Below are 22,170 nucleotides of genomic sequence, written 5' to 3'. Positions count from 1 at the left end.
TGATGGAAGAAGAAAATAAAAAAGTTCTTTGTTTGCAGCCAAGTGTGGGGATTAGTTCTGTATTTGTTTGGACAATTATTTGGAAGAATTATCACAACTGTTTTAAAGAAATATCAAATGTCTGCACCATAAACAATTCTGCAGTATAAACAATTTTGACATCTTTTGTTGAGAGACCAAACCAAAAAACAAAATACTCACACACACACACAAAAAAAAAACCCAAACAAATAAAACCATACTGTATGTTCTACAGCTTAGAAATTAAACAAATCCCCAAATTTCAACTTCCACTAAAATATTTATTTAATTGATGATATCTTACAGAAATAAATAAGAGCAGTTTTTCCTCTAACACACAGGCATATTTATGTATGTATATAGAGATATTTTTTACAAAATTGGAGCATATCAAATTGCTTCTCCTATAACTTTAGCTCAAAAGGAATACTAGGAAACAAACAGAAATGCTAATCTGATCATCATTAATTATAACCATGGGCGTTTGAATCTCAGTGTAACAGATGAGTGAGAGGAAGAACGTGAGATCTGGAGTCAGGGGACCTGAGCTGCATGATCTAACTGGTATGTATCATAGGCACATCTCTCAATTTTCTGAACCTCAGTTCTCCTTTAAAATAGGGATGATGTTCATCATATCAACTTCACAAGATTGTTGGGCAAATTAAACACATGCATGTACAGGAAAGCTCTCTGTAACATGCAAAGAGCTATAAAAATAATAGTTCTGTTTAATCTCATATAAAAGAATCAGTGGATATCTCCCTTCACTGAAGAATAAGCACCAAAAATGTGTGTGTGTTTCTTCAGCTAAATTATCTCAAACATAGAAAAAGAAACTGCACCTTAACTAAGCACCAGAGCATCTCGGACAATTGTGATTCAGGGGATGTTTCCATTACATTTTTTTGTGTTGCTAAGTAGAAGCTAATGAGTCCTGAGGGTCATTTAAAACTTTGAAGGCTCAAAGAAAACAAAACAAAACAGGAGCATTTGTATTATATCAAATGGCTGGAATATAATAAGCTATTCTTTAGTTACCAATTTCAAAATCCATTAATTCTTCACAGAAGAAGAAACAATAAGTTATTAGCACTTGCAATTATTTGCTGATGTAAATATGATATTCTCTTGTTTCAAAGATAAAATACTGGTCCTTGAGATAATAGTGGAAAAAAATAACAAAACCGATCACAAATTTAGATATTTCTGGTTAAAAATCTAGTTACATACACAAGAACACAGGAAAGAAAAGGAATGCAAGACATCAGTATAGTAATGATTATTAAAAAACCTGCCATATTTCCATGTCATAATAAGAACTAAAGGTACAAAAATTGTGATATTTACAGGTATATTAATCTTAAAACATGTAAAACTGAATAAGAAAAAAATACAAGTAGAGAAAGCATATTAATTTTACGATAAACATTAATACATTTAGAAGCCCTATTTAAAGTTAAATGCTTACATTGACACTACTTAACATGTAATAGAAACAGGAAAAGTGTTTCAAATTTTCGTGGCAAGATACAGAGAAAAGAAATAATTGCCTAATATTAAGTTATTGTCAGGAGTTGTAGTACTATAGTTACTATGTATGGAGTTACAGTCGAAACCTACTTAAATATCTAGGAGTTAATATAATTCATTATCTACTAAAAATAGTACTTACAAGATATTGCTGAGTTATGTGCTAAAGATAATGAAGGCCCATTCAAAAGTGAGATTTGTGTTGGTTGTACAACCAGGTCCTACAAAACTAGGCTAGTTTACTTTTCTCGTGTTCCAACTCTTTTTAAGACTGACCTTATCAAAAGAAATGTACATAGTACCTGCCTTCATTCACTCAGATATAGATATTCTTCAGAACAAAAATAAATGTTTTATTAGGAGTGAAAAATTAAAACCTTTACAGATCTTCTGGAAACAGCATATTGAAAAGGGCTCCATGACTATGGGACACTGTACAACTGGAAAAGAAGGAAATTCATTTGCCTAAGAACAGTGGATACTGACATCTAGTGGATAGTTTACTTGTAACTTTGCTCTACAAGCTACGGCAGTTTTTAAATACATTGACGTTTGCAGACTGAATCAGGTGCACTTCATTCAAGTTCTTCAGTGTCTTTGGTAAAGAGGTCTGCCAGATCAGCCACAGTCAAGACAGAGGCCTCTGGATGCTTCCCCGATGAGCTGGTGTGACTGCAGGATTTTCCAGGTGAGCAGAGTCAGAAAGAAACCCCAGGAGTAAATGATTTCATTTCTCTTATCTATTGTTCTAGCCTTATAATACTATAATATATAATAAGACTATAAAGATATTATATCATCTATACTAATAAAAGGGTAATATGCAAATTGGTCAGAATGCCCTCACAGTAACGACCCAACAGCAGGCTGAGTGAGGCGACCAGTCTGGCAGTGGGGGTTAGGGAGGGATGACCAAACAAATGAACAAGCAGGCTGCATGGGGCGACCAAGTCGGCAAAGGGGTTAGTGAGGGACGAGCAAATGACTGAAGAGCAGGCTGTGTGGGGCTACCAGGACGGCGGGGGGGGGGGGGGGGGGGCAGTTGGGGGTGACCAGGCTGGTGGGGGAGCCATTGGGGGCAACCAGGCCTGCAGGGGAGGTAGTTAGGGGCAATCAGGCCAGTAGGCAGAGGCGGTTAGGGGTGATCAGGCTGGCAGGCAGGTGAGCAGTTAGGAGCCAGTGGTCCCGGATTATGAGAGGGATGTCCTACTGCTGATTTAGGCCTGATCCCCAGAAGGGTCCCGAATTGGAGAGGGTGCAGGCTGGGCTGAGGTGACCCCCCTCCCATGCACAAATTTTGTGCACTGGGCCTCTAGTAATATTTATAAAGATTACTTTTCCTCCAGTTTTTATACCTGCATCATAAGAAACTCCCAGAAGAAAGTAGGTAATGGGAACATTTTTACATATTGTTAAAATTAGTGAAGACTTTTATATATTATTTGTCATAAAATGCTTTTTCTTTGCACAATTAATAAAACAAAGAAACGAAAACTGCCCTACTGTTACTAAGGCTCTCACCTTACAATTTACCTTCTTACTATCTCAAGTTAATTTGTTTCAAGAAAAATTCAACAAATCTTCTAATTGCTATTTTATTGAAGCAGCTTAAATATAATCACTGAATTGTTATGTATGGAAACAACAACAAAAAGCCTCATGTTTGAGGCAAAGACTCTGCTAGTCACCTTCTTCCTTCCCTTAAACACCGATGGAAGACAGTGTCTGGCTTCAAACTGCTTCTTTGCCAATTATGCAAAGTCCCCCCATCTCTACTGTGTGTATCTTCCAATCACACCTATCTCATGAGGATGCAGTAAAGCATTTGTTTATGTTTTCAAATGACTTTAAAGAACACAAGTTATGGAATAAATATTAGGAAGTTTTAGGATTCTAAAGCTGAGTTTTTGAAATTAAGGTTGCTTTGGTCTCTGCTACGGTTCCACCTTTGGAATTAACACCATAATTACCAGCAGAGTTTTAAGTCCAGACCTTCCTGTGTGTGTGTGACTAACACATGGGAAGTGCAAGCAGCATGTCAGTGTCATTTTAAAGACATCAGACGAAGGCTTTTAGGTGGGGCATGAAGATGGATATCATTTAAAAGTCTACTGTGGCAAAGAAAAGGAGGATAGTTTAAACATTTTAATACATTACACTTCCTATTAATTCGTTAAGTCAAATATACAATAAACATTAACTGAAAAATTTTGACTAGGTAAAATGCCATACCTTACTTTTAAAAAGTATTAGCATTTCTATCTTTTTGTTGACTAAGTAATCATCTAAGTGAAGAAGCTCCAAACACATATATAACCTTCATAAATAGAAAAACTTCCCCATCCACTAAGTAAACTGTCACCTACCTCCTCTCAGCAGTTTTCAGCATTGCTTGCATTCTTTCTTCTATTGTTGCTTTAATCAAGAATCTGTGTACAATAGTAGGTCTAGAAAATACATAACAATTACAAGTTTAAAAACATCTTAAAACTAATGGGAACAAACAAACTTCGTTTTGTACATGCTATACCATCAGTCAGTTGGCGGGTAGTAACCAAGGTGCTGGGGGGAGGGGGAAGAAACGGTGGCGGTGGTGGTTCTGCAGTCAATAAAATGAACTATTTAATCTTAATGAACTCACATTTAAATGAGAGGAGACACAATGAACACATAAACAACTATGGTATTTTCAGGTAACAGATAATATCAGGAAGAGGCTGACATGAGTTGAAACATTACTGATGGTAATGAGGCCACTAAGCAAAGGAGGAGTGGGAAGAGTATCCCAACACAAGAAACAGTAAATGAATGCAAAGCCCCAGAAAAGAACATGATTGGCACAAGCTTAAATGTTCGCGAGGCAGAAAGAAGGCTACGGTGGCAGAAACAGACTATGAAACCTCAGGGTAGAGGTGAAAGCGAGACTGGAGAGGCGGGCACAGGCCAGAGCACAGGTCTGGTGGGATACAGCAGGAATTTGGGTTATATTATGGTTATGATAGGAATCCACAAGTGGGTTTTATGGGTGATTTGAGTTACACCTGATTCTACTTCAGAATCCTGTGGGCTGCGGTGCAGGTTGGACTGGTAGGCAGCAAGAGTGAGACAGGGAACCGGTTAAGTTCTGCAGTCGGCCAGATAAGAGGGTGGCTGGACCTTGGTTGTATTAGTGAAGGTAGTAAGCAGTCAGTAGATTTGAAATATTTTGGGGGAGGTGGAGCTGACAAGACTGAACTAATGTCCGGATATGAGTATGAAAAGAGAAATATGGAAGAGTCCTAGATTTCTGGTTTCAGAAACTACAGATGATAGGGCCTTATTCTAAGATGGGGCAGTTTTGGGGTGGTGGCAGGGTGGTAGAAATGGTTTTGTTTTGCCCATGTTAATCTCAAGACATCCAGGGGAGATGTAACATCCACAGATCCAGGTACAGAGATAGAAGTAGATAGATGTATCTGGGACAGGAGCCAAAGGGACATGTCTAGAATATACTGAGCTTCCCTATTACTATGGATGGACCATCTGCGCTTCTGCCTAAAACCATCTCTATACTGAGAATTACCCCTCTTGCCCACTCGAAGGCATTCTCCCTAACTCCTGCCTCATTAGTTTTTCTGTCTCTAATGCATCATTCTCCTATTATTTCTCTTATATGACAAGAGAAAAATAACACACCTCTCTTGACCCCACTCTTTTCTCTTCTCTCTGCAGCAAAACTCCTCACACTAGTCACACCAGCTCTATAGTCCGCAGTGCATTGTGGTTAAAAACATGGAGTGCTGAGGTAGAATGGCTGTTTGATACCTGCCACCACTTTTACTAGACATGTGACCCTGGACAAGTTACTTAACCCCTCTCTCTGATAAAAGTGTTTGTTAATAAATAAATAAAATCTTATTCTACTTTACACTCACACCAGGCCCTCGCCTCCACTACTCCACCCAAACTGGATTTGATCTCCATGCTGCTAAGTCTAAGGATCAATTCTCAAGCCTTATTTTACTTGACATTTGGACAGTTACATGACACAGTGGATCGTATTCCCCTTCTTAAGTTACATTCTTTACTTGGCTCCCAGGACATCTCCCAGTTTTCTTTTAAATGCACTATTTGATCTTTATCCTCTTTGCTGGTTTTCCCCTCTTCTCTTAGAGATAATTAGAGCCTTAAAGTTTAGGGTGCTCTGGAATTTCACCCTGCTCCTTTCTATCTCAGTCTCTTTTGATAACCACATTTAGTCTCAAGACTTAAAATACTATTATATTCTGGTGGCTTCCCAATATATTTCTCCAGTTCAGACTATTCTCCTGAACGTTGGGCATCTATATCTAATTACAGAACAGACATTTCCATTTGGATGTCTAATAACATCTCAAATTTATATCTACAATAAAGTTCTGTTGTTCCCTCCCCAAGTCCTATAGTTTTACCCAGGCCCATGGAAAGCTGCTTCATCCTTCGATTGTCCAGGCCAAAACCATGTGTTAACATGACTCACACACCATGCCCAGTCTGTTCACAAATACTACTGGTTCTACTTTTTAAATAAATCCAGAATTGACCACGCTTCACCATTTCCACTACTGTTAACATGGTCCAGATTACCTTTAATTCTCACCAGGATTCCTGCAATTGCCTTCTAACTAGTCTCCCTTATGCTCCCACCCCCTTCCAATGCCCAAACATGATATTTGTAATGACTCTTTCAACACTTACATTAGCTCATGTCACAAAGCCTTCCAATGGCCCCCAAACACACACACACAGCCCTCCAGCCAAGCTCTCTGACTTCATCTCCTATTTCACTTCTCTTTGCTCCCTCTACTTCAGCAACTCTGGCTCCTTCCTATTCCTGAAACATACCAGGCATACTCCTGACAAAGGGCCTTTGCACTGAGTGTATTGTCTACATAAACAGTCTTCACTTAGGTATCTGCTAGGCTTTCTTTATCTCACTTCTCACCTTGGTTCAGATATTACCTTCTCCATAAGACCCTCAGGCCGTCCTGGGCAGCCACCTGCACTCTATCCTCCTTACCCAGGTCTACTTTTGTAACTCCTAACACACTATATACTTTCCTTATTATGCTTATTATTTATCATCTGCTTCTCTAACTTTTTTTTAGTTAGATTTAAGCCCCAGTAAGGGCATCTCAAGCACCCAGAACTGTGCCTGGCAGAAAGGTGCTCAATATAAATTCACTGAATGAAGTATGAAGATATCGATATAGGAGACTGTTCAAGTTGGTGACGGAAAGAGGAGGCACTTCTAATCTGATTGTATCTGATTTCCCTGGATGAGGCTAGATCATTGTCAAAGGGGAGGAGGAAGATGTAGAAGACTTAAGATGGTCTCCTTAGAAAGTAGAACAATCTGCCGGGACCGGTTTAGCTTGGTGGATAGAGCATCGGCCTGCGGACTGAAAGGTCCCGGGTTCGATTCTCGGCAAGGGCATGTACCTTGGTTGCAGGCACATCCCCAGTATGGGGTGTGCAAGAGGCAGCTGATCGATGATTCTCTCTCATCGATGTTTCTAACTCTCTATCCCTCTCTCTTCCTCTCTGTGAAAAATCAATTATATATATATATATATATATATATATATGAAAGTAGAACAATCTATTTACTAGGGAAGCGTGGTTGAATTTTCAGGTAGTGTTAAATGTTCTTTTAGACTTGTGGCCTTACATCAGAGAAGAGTCCAGTGCATGTTTTAGAAACATCTATAAGACAAGAAGGCTGTTTAAAAATATAAGACAAAACAAACAAACCCATAAAAACTAACAAACAAACAAATAAACAAACAAATAAGACATAACTGCATTTTAAATGATACTTGGTAGTATTGTAGAACAAGCTTGCATTTATTGTATTACTTTGCCATTTTGCTAAGGGTTTGCTTAAAATTAAATCAGCATTTATTCTCTCAGTTATTGCTCACAGAGCAGTCCATGTGCCTGAGCCTAGCCCAGGAGACCTTATCTCCTGCCATTGCTCTCCTCATACCTTACACCCTAGCAATGGCAAACTCCTTACAGTCCCTAGAAATATTATGTTGGTTACCTCTCCTATGTTTCTGAAAACAAGACTTTTTTAGCCCAACTTTGAAATAATTATTCCTTCAAGATTCAATGTAATAAAGCCTTTTCTGACTCTCTAGGGCACAAACTGCTCACTCCCTTCTTATATTACCACAGTACTTCTATTATATTTTTGCACATTGTACTACAACATATTCAATCAGCCATTTCCTGTACTACATGGTAACCTCATTGGGGGCAACAGTTTATGTCTTTTTCAACATGACTCTTCAGTATCCAGCACAATGGTATTCAATCAATATTTACTTAACAAGTTCTTCGTATGGATGCATTTTTAAAAAAACATCCAAGGCATCTAATTAGATCCAGGAGGTAATACATAAAACCTTGTAAAGAATAATGGTCCATTTGATACTTGAATAAAGTAGTCCTTACCATATGATATATACAATTAGGTTTGCTTTGGGCCTTACTAATAAATCTAATTCTCTCTAAAAGTATTCTTGTTTTAGAGTGGGGCTGTCTTTTCCTAAGGGGAAGAATTTAAAGAGAGATATTTGTTTTCAGTCATGCATGAAACAGGCCTTCTTTTAAATGCAAACTACCTGAAACAATAAAAAATCAATTCTTCTCAAAGTTATGATGGATGCCTTTAACTTTGCAGTTGTCTTAAGCAGTTTAAGAAACTTCCTTGACCAAGTATCAGGGTAGTTTGTGAAGGAGAAAAGACAAAAATCCAGGAGAATTTTGGGGTTTGTTGTTTGGAGGAGGGAGGGTTGGAAATCTCTCAAAATGTCCTTTGTCATATAATACTTAAAAATTTAATAAATGAGGAAAAGATTAAAAATGAATAGGTTATGATGAATACAAATGAAGAGTCTTAGGAACCTGAAGCAAACATGACTGATATTAAAGTCCTTACTTTGTTTGTCCAATTCGGTGCACCCTTCCTATGGCCTGAAGCTCATGGGCAGGGTTCAATATGGGCTCCACCAAGAGAACATGAGTAGCTTCAATGATAGTTAATCCATTAGAACCTGTGTGCAGGGGCAGCAGCAAAATATTGATTTGGGGATCATGTTTAAATGCTGAAAGGTTCTCCTGAAAAAGAAAGGTACATTTAAATTTTAGCTGGATCAGTTAGAAGTAAGAGCAATATATTACAGCTCATGTTCAATATGCCTAGTGGTATTCAGGTCACTGTGGAATGAAATAGCTAAGAAAATTAAATGTAAAATTACTATTTTTAGAAAATGTAAACTTATTGCTTGACTTTATGAGTACAAGTGTCTCCTAAGTTCTAGTTGAATCACTATGTGGTGTATGCAAATTAAGCTGTATGAGCTGAGAGGAGAAAAAGAGCAAGAATATGTTAGAGCATGTATAAGATAAGTGACATGAATCTGCTCAATGTTCACTTGGTCCTTTTGTGTGTGTTTGTCTTGTTGGGTGTGCACTGTTGTTGCACTGAGTGTGATGTGGAGACAATCTGACCACATGCAGCTTTGCCTGATGCAGTGAATTTAGAACCCAATCCCCAGGGCATGAGGTCCCAGTCCATTCAAAAGGTGCATTAGAGGCCATCTTTTGTTATATTAAAGAAATGTACCTCAAGTCAGAAGAGATCATGCTATGGGATAACTGAACAAAAAGAAAATAACTACAGTTTCTCTACTTTGCTTTATAATTAATCAAGACACAAGGCAATAAATAAAAGTAAGCTAGTTAATAGAACTTTCCATTTACAAATGAATCCACTTTAAAAAACATAAGAAAATCTTGACATACCTGAAATGTCTTCACACGACTGATCTGTGCAAACTCCATGTTGTTGTCAGTGAGAGCTTTTGAAATAATATCTAATACATCTTGCCACTAAGAACACATAAGATAAGAAAATATTTATACATAGCTTTCACATGAAGAGAATTGAAAAGGAACTAAGTCAAAATAACTTTTGTACCTCAGAATTAAGTAAACACAAAACCAAAACCTTTAAATAAAGTACCATCAATATTATTTAATTATTATATTGAAATGGTAATGCTTTTATTTTTTTAATCAAATGCTAGTTAAATATCAAGATAGGGTAAACAAAATAATCATCTTTGAGAACTGAACTAAGATAAGCATAAATAATAGAAAATTAATAATGTAATGCTTGATGAATGTGGTTACTTATCTTTCCAAAATGAAAACTAGAATTTTTATTCAGTTGATTATTTTTCTCTTAAATAATCAAGTTCATTTGTGAAATGAGACTTTCAAGGTTATAGAATCCAATTTTTAAAAATATTAATATAAGAAATTCCCCAAATAAAAGGACTAAAAAACACAAAATGTAGCTATTTGAAATGTCTTATGAAGCATCATAAAATTTTATAAAAATAATTATATAGTATGGACATAGAAAACAATCAGTAATTCTAAATCCTACCTATATTATGGCAAAAATTAATAACTAGTTCTCAGATATAAAATGATTTGACTGAAAGCCAGTTGGAGTTAACAATGAGGATGAAAATGCTCATTATACCGTTGAGAAAACGAGTGCTTTAGCTTCTGGATCTCTAAGCTGGATTCTCATCAGAGTTCTGACCACAGCTTCCACTTTTGTAGAATGACTACCCTTTGAACACAAAGACGAAAACACATTACTACCAAATAAAATCTAGTTAATAATAGAAGGGAAAACCATTATAAAACACTTTTATTTCAAAACTAGATGATAGGTACATATATGTTTATCCTTTTTTATTTTATATTTTCTGGGAATTTTCTTTAGCCTCAAAAGTGTACAAGTTATAGAATTTATACTCTGAGAGAATCTATATAATAAAAGCCTAAGTGACTTTTATGTAAGGTGACCAGACGTCCTGCTTTTGGCGGGACAGTCCCGATTTTTAACAATTTGTCTCACGTCCCGCTGCGCTTTAAAAAGTGCCATTTTGGGGAGGATCCAAGATGGCTGCTCGGGTAGACACCTAGCCGCAGCAGCTCACAACAATTTCAAGGGAATACAACTAAAATGTAGAGTGGACATTGCCCAGAGCTACAGGTAGTCGACTGACTGAAAACTCTACAATAGGAAGGAGGGAGAAAACCAGAAGGAAAATCAGAGGAGCTGAAAAAAAGCCTAAGGTACGGAGACATGCTGCGCGCTCGCACGCACGCACGCGGAGAGGTCGCAGCCGGAGAGGAGGAGAGGGCTGGGTGCTGCCTGGCGTTCCCTAGCAGGAAGGAAATAGAACCCCCAGCCTGGGCTGAACCCCCCCGAACCGGCAGCGCTGAGCCCCAAGTTATGGGCCAGACCCTGGGGACCCAGGCTCTGGCAGGGGGAGACAATCCCGGGGGACGGAGAAATGCGGGGCCCCCGGAGTCGCGCGCACATGGCGCGCAGAGGACTGAATGTTGACTCTGATGCTGGATTACCCTAGCCGGAAGAAACAAAGCCTCCGGCGGCAGCTCTGAGCCTCAGTCCAGACCGCCCGGAACTCCAGGTCTGGGCCAGTCCCTGGGGACCCAGGCTCGGGCAGGGGGAGACGGAGCTGTGAGGTGGAGTCCTGGGAGCGCGGCGAAAGGCCGAGCCCCCGGAGTCGCGCACACTGTGCGCAGAGGACAGTCTGTTGACTCTGATCCTGGACTCCCCTAGTGGGAGGGAGAAAGAAAGCTCCAGACTGGAGGAACGCGACGAGGAGCAGGAGCCCCTGCCAGACACCGGCCAGCCGGGCGCCAGCAAGGAGCCGGGCGACGGGGCCCCCAGGGGGGGGGTGCCCCTGAGCCTTCGATTGCTGAGCGTGGGCAACGGAGCCAAGGACGGGGGCTGCTTCCTGGGCGGCGCCGACCCCGGCAACAGGCTGGAGCAGCGTGGGAGCCCGCGGAGAACAAAGGGGTGCCACAGGCCAACCTGCTGAGCTCCCAGGACAAGGAGGAAGAAACCAAAGAAGTTCTCAATGTGAAGAAATCAAGTGAGAGCAAATGATAGTAAAATTACTTAAGAAAGAATACAAAGAAGATCTTGAAAAATCAAAGACTAAGTCAGAACTCAACGCACCAGCCAACATTGCAACATAAATGCGTTTGTTTTTTTTTTTTAAAAAAAGAAAAAAAAAAAGAGAAAAAAGGGACAGAATGTTGGAACAGCGGCGACCAGGCCTAGAGTGGCCAGGCACAAGGCAGTGGCAGCTGGGCCCGGAGCAGCAGTGGCCAGGCCCCAGAGCAGCAGCAGCCAGAACAAGAGCATCAACGGCCAGCACTGGAGCAGCCAGACCTGGGGCAGTGGCAGTCAGGCCTGAGGCAGAGGCGGCCAAGCCCAGGGTGGCCAGTCCAGGAACACCCAGACACGGAGTGGCTGGGCCCGGAGAAGCCGGGCCCAGAGCAGCCGGGTTGGGAGCAGCCAGGCCCAAAACAGCAGTAGCCAAGCATGGAGCATCCAGGCTGGGAGCGGCCAGGCTCGGAGCAGCTGGGTCGGGTGCGGCCAGGCCCGGAGCAGCGGCTGCCAGGCTGGGAGCGGCCAGGCCCGGAGCAGCTGGGTCTGGTGTGGCCAGGCCTGGAGCAGCGGCTGCCAGGCTAGGAGCGGCCAGGCCCGGAGCAGCAGCTGCCAGGCTGGGAGCAGCCAGGCCCGGAGCAGCCAGGTCTGGTGTGGCCAGGCCCGGAGCAGCGGCTGCCAGGCTGGGAGCGGCCAGGCCCAGAGCAAAGCTGCCAGGCTGGGAGCGGCCAGGCCCGGAGCAGCCGGGTCTGGTGCGGCCAGGCCAGGAGCAGCGGCTGCCAGGCTGGGAGCGGCCAGGCCCGGAGCAACAGCTGCCAGGCTGGGAGCGGCCAGGCCCGGATCAGCCGGGTCTGGTGCGGCCAGGCCAGGAGCAGTGGCTGCCAGGCTGGGAGCGGCCAGGCCCGGAGCAGCGGCTGCCAGGCTGGGAGCGGCCAGGCCCGGAGCAGCCGGGTCTGGTGCGGCCAGGCCCGGAGCAGTGGCTGCCAGGCTGGGAGTGGCCAGGCCTGGAGAAGCGGCTGCCAGGCTGGGAGCGGCCAGGCCCGGAGCAGCCGGGTCTGGTGCGGCCAGGCCTGGAGCAGCGGCTGCCAGGCTGGGAGCGGCCAGGCCCGGAGCAGCCGGGTCTGGTGCGGCCAGGCCCGGAGCAGTGGCTGCCAGGCTGGGAGCGGCCAGGCCCAGAGCAGCAGCTGCCAGGCTGGGAGCGGCCAGGCCCGGAGCAGCGGCTGCCAGGCTGGGAGCGGCCAGGCCCGGAGCAGCCGGGTCTGGTGCGGCCAGGCCCGGAGCAGCGGCTGCCAGGCTGGGAGTGGCCAGGCCCGGAGCAGCCGGGTCTGGTGCGGCCAGGCCAGGAGCAGCCGGGTCTGGTGCGGCCAGGCCAGGAGCAGCGGCTGGCAGGCTGGGAGTGGCCAGGCCCGGAGCAGCAGCTGCCGGGCTGGGAGCGGCCAGGCCCAGAGCAGCCGGGTTGGGTGCGGCCAGGCCCGGAGCAGCGGCTGCCAGGCTGGGAGCAGCCAGGCCCGGAGCAGCCGGGTCTGGTGCGGCCAGGCCCGGAGCAGCGGCTGACAGGCTGGGAGCGGCCAGGCCCGGAGTGGCCGGGACCGGAGCAACCGGGCCCAGAGCAGCCGGGTCGGGTGCGGCCAGGCCTGTAGCAGCAACAGCCAAGTCCAGAGCAACTAGGTCGGGAGCGGCAGTGACCAGACCCGGAGCAGCTGGTTGTGGAACGAACCAGAGCAACAGAGGCCAGGCCCGGAGCAGCCAGGCCCGAAACAGCTTGCTCCTCGCCTGTACCTGCCCACGGCTGCCTCTCAGACATGGCTGGAAACTTTTGCGGGAACTTGAGGGTCTGCTGAATCAAGTGATGAAGGCTTAGATCTGGATGTGTTGAGTTAGTATAGCGCTGGGGTGTTGATCTGTGAGTGCCTTGGGTGGGGCCTGGATGAGGCTGGTTGACCTATTTGGAAATGTCTTTTGTGTGAAGTGTATCATTGGGCATGTGGAGGTATTATTGATATGAGAAAATGCTAAGTAACAGATTTACTATCTGAAAAGGGATTTACTATCGGGGAAAGGGAGGGAGGAAGAGACTGAACATAAACTGTGCACCTATGGATGAGGACAATGGGGGATGGGGAGGGGGCGGAGGGTGGGGTGGGAACCTGGTGGAGGGGGGAAGAAATAAAAATGGCACTTTTTATTTATTTATTTTTATTTTTTTTAAATCAATCTTTATTGTTCATATTATTAGCTCTACTTCAAAAAGAAAAGTCCAGAATAAAAGTAATGGAAGTAGCCCTAGCTGTCTTGGCTTAGTGGATAGAGTGTCAGCCTGTAGACTGAAGGGTCCCAGGTTCGATTTCGGCCAACGTCACATGCCTGGGTTGCAGGCTTGATCCCTTGCCCGGAGTGGCCGGGACCGGATATGAACAATAAAGATTGATTTAAATATGAACAATAAAGATTGATTTAAAAAAAATAAAAATAAAAATAAATAAAAAGTGCCATTTTTGGAAACACCGCGGGACGCAGGACAAATTGTTAAAAATCAGGACTGTCCCGCCGAAAGCAGGACCTCTCATCACCTCACCTTATGGCACAAAGACCAGAGTGACTGGTTACTGTGATAGGCACTTATCACCAGGGGGAGGACGCTCAACACAGGAGCTGACCCTTGGTGGTCAGTGCACTCCCACAGGGCAGCACTGCTTAGCCGGAAGACAGGCTCACGGCTGGCGAGCGCAATGGCAGTGGCAGGAGCCTCTCCTGCCTCCACGGCAGGGCTAAGGAGCAGCAAGCTAGCAGTAAGGATTAGTGAGCAGGTGGGTGGTAAGGAGTGAGGGGTCCTGGACTGCAAGAGTGCGCAGGATAGGCTGAGGGAACCACCCTCCAGTGCATGAATTTTGTGCACCGGCCTCTAGTCTCTATATATATAAAAGGCTAATAAGCTAAGTGTCTGACCATTTGACTGTTCACTATGATGCTCACTGACCACCAGGGAGCAGACGCTCAATGCACAGGCATGGAAACATGAAACAGACTGAGGAATCTCAGAAGGAAGGTAAGAAGAGGGAGGGTGGGAAGAGATTAACAAAAGATCTAATATGTATACTAGAGGCCCGTTGCATGGATTTGTGCACCAGTGGGGTACCTCTGCCTGGCCTGTAGGGATTGGGCTGAAACTGTCAGCCCAACATCCTCTGAGGGGTTCTGGATTGCGAGAGTGTGCAGGCCAGGCCGAGGGACCCCACTAGTGCATGAATTGATGCACTGGGCCTCTAGTCTAAATATATAAAAGGCTAATATGCTATGTGTCCAACCATTCGACCAGTAGCTATGTCGTGCACTGACCACCAGAAGGCAGACACTTAATGTACAGGCATGGAAACATTCTGTATTCAAACAGGCATGGAACAGACTGATGAATCTCAAAAGAAAGTGGGGAGGGCGGGAAGAGGATAACCAATGTGGTAAATCTTATGGTGCATAAGTCCATCATAGAGACCTGGTGTATGGATTCATGCACTGGTGACCAATCCCTCAGCCTGGCCTGCAGGGATTGGACTGAAATTGGCAGTCCAACATCCCCTGAGGAGTCCTGGATTATGAGAGGGACCCCACCAGTGCATGAACCTGTGCACTGGGCCTTTAGTTGAATATAAAAGCACACCAGAGAATTGTACATAGATATAGCCCTGAAGATAAGATTTTGTAGCATAGATTTTTCTTTAGATTTCTTTGGTGGTTTGTAACTTGCAAATAACTTAAATGTTTCCCACTACTGTTCAGTTTAGAGGAAGTCACTTGTCTTGGTATTTTATTACTTCCATTACAATATATATATATATATATATATATATATATATATATATATATATATATATTTCTTTATTGATTGCAGAGGAATGGAGAGGGAGAGAGAGAGAGAAAGAATTATTGATCGCTGCCTCCTGCACACCCTGTACTGGGGATCAAGCCTGCAACCCAGGCATGTGACGTTGGCCGAAATCGAACCTGGGACCCTTCAGTCTACAGGCTGACACTCTATCCACTAAGCCAAGACAGCTAGGGCTACTTCCATTACTTTTATTCTGGACTTTTCTTTTTGAAGTAGAGCTAACTCTCTCAATGTGCTTGTGCTATCCATAGTAGTTTCCACTAAGACCAGCTAACATTGTTTTATTTCTGTCTGCACCTGTTCACAATGCTAAAAACCCAAATTGGTAGTGATACATACAACTTGGTGCTGTTATGCAACTTGTATTACTGGTCTCATAAAGTGGGAATACTTTTCAAGCAAATGCCTGGGGTAAGTGTTGGGTTTTTAAGCATTCACATATTACTTGAATGAAGTTAAATGGAAACTCTACCTTGGCTTTGGGAAATCTTACAGTGCATAAGGCCATCAAAATATTATCCTGTTCTTTTAAACACTTTGAATAATGATTTTCAAGAGATAAGTTAACAATAGCAAAAAAAATAAAAGCTTTATTTGGACACAAAGGGTCTTAGGGATATTACCCTATATAATAAAGGCTAATATGCCCCTCCCCCTGCCAGCCTGGCCTGATTGGCCCCACTGGAGCCAGCTGGCCAGAAGTGTACAAATTCATGCACCAGGCCTCTAGTATGTAAATACTATACAATTGTCCATCCATCCATCTATCCATCCACTCAATGGGTACCTGTTACATGCCAGGCATTGTTCTGGATGATGGGAACACAGTAGTAAATAAAACAAAGTTCCCACCTCAAGAATAATGTCCTTTCTACATTTTAGTGGAGTTTACACTCTTCATAAAGGTAATTTCATAAAGATTATTTATGGTTTAAACCATAGAAATACATTTTCTCCTGGATAGAAACTTCTCATGACATAAAATCCTTGTCCATTACAGGGTCAGGGTTTCCACCAACAAAAATGCTCTGTGTAAAACCTAGCCAAATATAGGACACAGGGAACATGCCACGTGGGGCTTATGTTCTGCCAGGAGGCCTACTTCAGTGTCCAAAATGCCTGGCAGTTGTCAGGACTTGCAAGGGGAATTTTGTTTACTTTGTGAAATGCCCAGTAGGTTCCAAGGGTCATTTAGGAATACTGTCATACTGTCGTTAGGGCAGATTCAGTCTTTAACTTACAACCATCCACTATAGAGAACATTCTGATCTCAGTATTCATCTTATTTCTATGCTCAATCTATAGAATCCCTTATATTATGAAATACTAGTAGAAAAAAAGTCTTATGTTATTTAATACCATTTTTATATTCTTTAAGTATTTATTTATCTGAGATCAGCTACATAATTAAGCACTATGTATGATATTACATTATTTAATATGTCCAACAGTATCAACCATTGGCTTAGAGTGAAAATATGGTTTTATTTTAAAAATATGGTTTTATTGATTTTTAGAGAGAGAAGAAGGGAGAGGGATAAAGAAATAGGAACACTGATAAAGAGAAACATTATTGATCAGCAGCCTACTGGGGATCAAGCCACAACATGGTATGTATCCAGACCAGGAATGGGTCAATACTCAACCACTGAGTTACACTGGCTGGATTGAAATAAACATTTTAGATAAAATAAAAACTGTAATGAAATTTAAAAAATTACTTCTCAGAGTTGTTTAATAAAAATCAGGGATTTGATAATAAATAATAAGAAAACCTAAATTTAGGAATAGTATGAACTAATATTTACAAAATTTCAAAATAATGCCTTCATTATCCACATAGAGCCATCTTTATTTTATATCTGACCACATCCTCAACTCTAGTTAGACGATGTGAGCATTTTATGGGAGAGTTTTAGATAGTTAGAAGAGTCCAGTGAAAATCTGAGAAAACAATAAGCAGATGCTTCAAGACAAAGTGGCAGACACCAGGGCAGTCATGTGACAGAAGTTAAGAAAAGGGAACAGGCAGCAGAAGGCAGAAGTGACAGGTACAAATGGTAACAGAAAAGGCAGCAAGAAGCAAGATTTGCTTGCATAATAGGAAAAATATTCAGTCATTTATTTAATTAAAAAAAAAGCATATATATGTCTATCTATGACTAAATATAAATTAATTTAGTAAATTCTGTAGTCTTATAATTTTTACAAGATGCTTTAATTAATTCATGTGTTCATCAAACCCATGAAAGACAGGAAGAAATTAGAGCACAATGAACACAGCTGTACACTGATACCCCTGTCCTAACAGGACAACAAATGGAACTGTCTTAGTCTCTTTCCTGGGGTCTAGGAAAGCTGCCATAGAATAAACAGGTGTTAGGTTTGGTTGGTTCAGTGACTCAGTTTCACAGAAGCTGTACTGTTTACTTGTAGCTAGAGTGATCACTTCCTAAACCTCAGCGCAGTAGGCCTGACACAGCAGTTCTGTCATATGCTGCTTCCTGTACTGTGAATGCTTTCATCTAAGAGTCAGCAGCCCTTCTTAGGCAGGAATGCCATCTGTGGCCCTTAGGATGTCTGAGGCCAGAGGAAGAGACAGAAGAAAAAGAAGAGCTAAGAAAGACCATTTTTATTAGAAGGAAAGGGAGAAATACAATAGAGAGAAAGGAGGAGAGGGGGACACAGAAGGAAAGTAGTTCTTTGTGTGGTGAGTAGGGTAAAGTATAACCAACTCTAAATATTATTCACTAGGACCCATTCAACCCATTCAACATCTGGGTCTCACTGCTTCATCTTCTACAATAGAACCCTTTTTCCTTCACCTCACTTGGGTCACCCACTTCTCCAGCCACATCTGGAGTCCTGAATACCTGTCCTTTCTGAAAATGACTAATGAAGATTGCCAATTTTTTTTTGGCTAAAAACACCTGATCTTACAGCTTGTTTGCTTGATAGTCGAACTTCTGCCTATTATTTGGGCAGTGCTGACAGTCTCCTCCTTATCAAAGCAGTGTTCCTGTGGCCTCTGTGGACCGTACACTCGCCTGGAGTGCTGTCTCCAGTTGCTCCTTCTAGCTCTCCTTTTTCAGCCTGCTTCCTTTATTCCACCTTCACGAAGCTATGGAGTTCTGCAGGACCTGATCTGAAGCTAACTTCCATGTTCCTTTCCTTAAGTAATCTCATTCTCTCTCATGGCTGCAAAGATCTCGTATGCCAGTGACTGACTTTAAATCTCCAGCTCCACATATTAACGCTTTGCTGGATAGTTCTAATTGGATGTCTTAGGCACTTTAAAGATAGTATGTCTAAATGTACTCCTCTTCCAAATACCTTAATACAGTAACTGCACCATTATCTCCCTGACTTTTTCACATCAGAAACCAGGGGAATCTTTTTCATCAGCCCCTACAACATTCTATCTTCTAATCAACTTTACTCTAAACATCTCTTAATATATCCACTTCTTACCATCGCCACTGCCACCAATACAATCAAAGACATAATCACTATTGCTGTAGCCTCTTAAACTGGTCTCTCTAAATGTTCTCTACTATTTTCTAGACAGCAATGTAACTGATATTTTCAGGTTTTACTCAAGTAACAGTAGAAATAAAGAGCAATTAGGTATTTTTAAATCCAACTATAGTTTTCTCAGGAGGGGGCATCCTAACAACTGCCTAATATTCTAACAGCTTAACTGAGACTGCCTAAGTGGGGTAGTTAATTTTACCCCAAAACACACTCCTTAAACATAGTGAGAAGAGAACTTCAAGGACCCAGAAGGAGAAGGAATTAAGGAAAAAGATTCTATCACCTCTTGCGTGAGTATATGCCACCATTCTCTCGACTAGTCCTTCTGGCCTACATCCCATACTATATTCATGTATTTATTTGTCCTTCATCTAAGCTTGGTTAGGGGAAAAACAAACAAACCACGTTTAAGAAATACAAAGAACAAAAAGTCTAGTACAGACTTTCCTGAATAAATTACAGATCATGTTTAGATTTCAAATTATGGTCACTTCCTTAAAATTTGGAATGAAGCCCTAGCTGGTTTGACTCAGAGGATAGAGCATTGGCCTGAACACCAAAGGGTCCCGGGTTCAATTCTGGTCAAGGGCACATACCTGGGTTGCAGGCTCCTCCCTGGACTGAGCCCTGGTTAGGACATGTGTAGGAGGCAACCAATCAATATGCTTCTCTCACATCGATGTTTCTCTCTGACTCCCCCCCCCCCCCCCAAATATCAATGGAAAAATATCCTCATGTAAGGATTAACACCACTAACAAAAAAGTTTGGAATGAAGCATGGGGAAAAAAATTAGGGAAATAAAGCTAAGTTTAGGTTGCACCCTGAAATATTAATCCACACCATTTAAAAGACCACTAACTTCAGTAACCCGTCTACTTTCTCTTTCAACCTGGTTGGGCATATCCTTTTCCCAGATATCCAGGGATAAATGAAAGAATGAGGACAGAAGCTTTCTTTAAATAAATCTCTAATGTAACCAGAGCACTATTTGTAGTGGGCAGATACTATAGAAAATAACAGGGAAGTGGAATTCTAAGAAGGCACGTTTTGGCCACAGTGGGCATGCCTATCGCTATGAGGGAGAGAGTGTTCTTGTGGTCTCACAGGAGAGGGTAGAGAGTGAAGCTGAGGCATTTGGGCAGTGTGTCCAGAGAGACAACAGTGGTTCCTACACATGCACAGCCTTATTCTGATTTTGATTTTCTCATTTCCTTGAATAGTCTTCTACATGTTCTTAATCTACTTCACCTTCACAGGGATGTCCTCTTCCTGGCTGGCTTTCTCCGAGGTGAAGACATACGAGATTTCTTTGTGAGATGTGTTCTGGCGGCAAATGGCACACTTAATGGAGCTTCTATGGGAGCCCACGCTGTACTGTTCGATAATAATGGAAACGCATTCATTACAGAAACAGTGCCCGCAGGTCAGGACTGCCCACTGGAAAAGAAAACACAGACTATGCTCAGGGAGTTGCCACCGAACATGCCTTCCAATATGTACATATATTTAGAAGAGAAGAAGTCATCATTGTGCTGCCTATTTCATGATATGAGTATTCTGTAAGTCATAAAAACTAAGCTGCACATTTAAGTGAATGATTTTTTAAGTCCAGTCAGAGTAAGCTTTCATAGTGTTTAGTTCTGCTCACCTTAACAGTGAGCACAATAGTCAGCTAGTCACTGTTATTTATAAGTGGTTATTCTCGTTTCAGTATTTAGGAAGAATGTGAATTACCCCTTCAGCACTCTAATGGCAGATAAAATACAAGGACTAAGAGCAACATTAATTTGGAGGCAATATCACACTCAATATAGTCCATACAACTTTTAAATACTTTAACATTTACATTTTTCCATGTTAAAACATTTACTATATAGGTAATAAGATGGACTAGTATCTCAGATATGTCTTAAAAGTGGTTCTGTGATACATTAAAAATTACGAAATAAACAAATAAAATTATTTTTTTTTTGAAAACCCCCTTCTCATATTTTAAGAAAGACACATTAACTTTTCTGGAGCATATTGTGGGGATTTATCCCCTTTTTAGTGGAGGTGGGGGAGTGTAGAACAGCATTGGATTTAATTGAGGTGTCGGTTCTAAAAGTTCTGACATCTTGTGTTAATTATTCAACCTTCCACCTGATAAAAACCACCAACAACAATTAAAACAGAATGGTGCTAGGAGTGGCAGGCTCCTAAGCCCTAAGCTATGATGTGCTTGAACTTGAATGGAAAGATGGTGTGTGGCTGGGCCTTCCCTAGGTACTCTGCAGGATGGAATAAAAAGCCTCTTGGAAAAGAAGCCACACTAAAGGAAGAGAAAATGTGATATCTAAGCTCGGTTTAAAAACCCTGACTGGGAAGGAGCAGGGTATTTGGGTTTTCCTGGGTGACGCAGTTCATGATGCTCTCTAGGTGCACCTCTGCTCTCAAGGACTGGGGGTCCCCAGGAGGGAGGCTGCAGGGAAATGACTCAGTGGCATTTCTGCAGACAGAGCAACACTGTTCTGTGGTCCATGCACCTTTAGTGCCATTGGGGATGAAGGGCGCTTCCTTTACTTGTGGGGACTTGTACAGACTGTGAGAGCTCAGGATGGACAAGAAGAACAAAAATAGATTTATCTGCAATGGAGGAGAAGCCAGAGTCATCTGGCACCAGAATATTAGAAGTGACAGGAAGTTGACTGACATAGCATAAACAGAAAAACAGACAAAGAGCAATGCCTTTGAAAACTGTGAAGTGTTTTATAAATGCATGTGATGTTTATTATAATTTCACCTGTTTTCCCAGCTGCCGAGCACAGATTGGACAAGGTTCTGGATTAATACCTCCTGACGTTTTGTCTTGAGACTATCCAAAAGAGAAGAATTCAAAAATATATTTGTTATATTTGGAAACCTGATACAAATACAACTCGTTTATGGAAGTAAATTTTGGCAATTGTAATTTTAATAACCTGATGATTAAGATGATCTGATAATTTATATTTTATTACTACTATTATCATTCTTGGGATTTACAAATGACATTTACTAAAAAATTGAAACAATTTTTATTATAGTTTGTTAAATTTATATTACTGTAGTTGTCATTATCATAGAAGGCAAAATGAAAATAAAAATATGATATAATTAGCTAAATTCACAGATTTGTTACAAAGAAAT

General features: G+C 42.1%; 1 protein-coding gene across 2 annotated transcripts in view; it reads right to left on the bottom strand.

The window, feature by feature from the left end:
• Nucleotides 1-281: 281 nt before the first annotated feature.
• The window catches only part of SHPRH (SNF2 histone linker PHD RING helicase), a 67,154-nt gene continuing 45,265 nt past the window's right edge, over nucleotides 282-22,170 (bottom strand). For both annotated transcript variants that reach the window (XM_084889276.1, XM_084889275.1), the window contains exons 24-30: nucleotides 21,785-21,856; nucleotides 20,251-20,439; nucleotides 10,133-10,225; nucleotides 9,385-9,471; nucleotides 8,519-8,697; nucleotides 3,921-4,001; nucleotides 282-2,226 (exon numbers count right to left, since the gene is read on the bottom strand). In XM_084889276.1, coding sequence (XP_084745402.1) covers nucleotides 2,130-2,226; nucleotides 3,921-4,001; nucleotides 8,519-8,697; nucleotides 9,385-9,471; nucleotides 10,133-10,225; nucleotides 20,251-20,439; nucleotides 21,785-21,856 — 798 coding nt within the window. In that variant the 3' untranslated portion in view covers nucleotides 282-2,129. The remainder of the gene's footprint in view (nucleotides 2,227-3,920; nucleotides 4,002-8,518; nucleotides 8,698-9,384; nucleotides 9,472-10,132; nucleotides 10,226-20,250; nucleotides 20,440-21,784; nucleotides 21,857-22,170) is intronic.

Source organism: Pipistrellus hanaki (genome assembly GCF_964339955.1).
Source record: "Pipistrellus hanaki genome assembly, chromosome: 7".
Classification (NCBI taxonomy): domain Eukaryota; kingdom Metazoa; phylum Chordata; class Mammalia; order Chiroptera; family Vespertilionidae; genus Pipistrellus; species Pipistrellus hanaki.
This window is presented reverse-complemented; position numbering and strand designations above follow the sequence as displayed.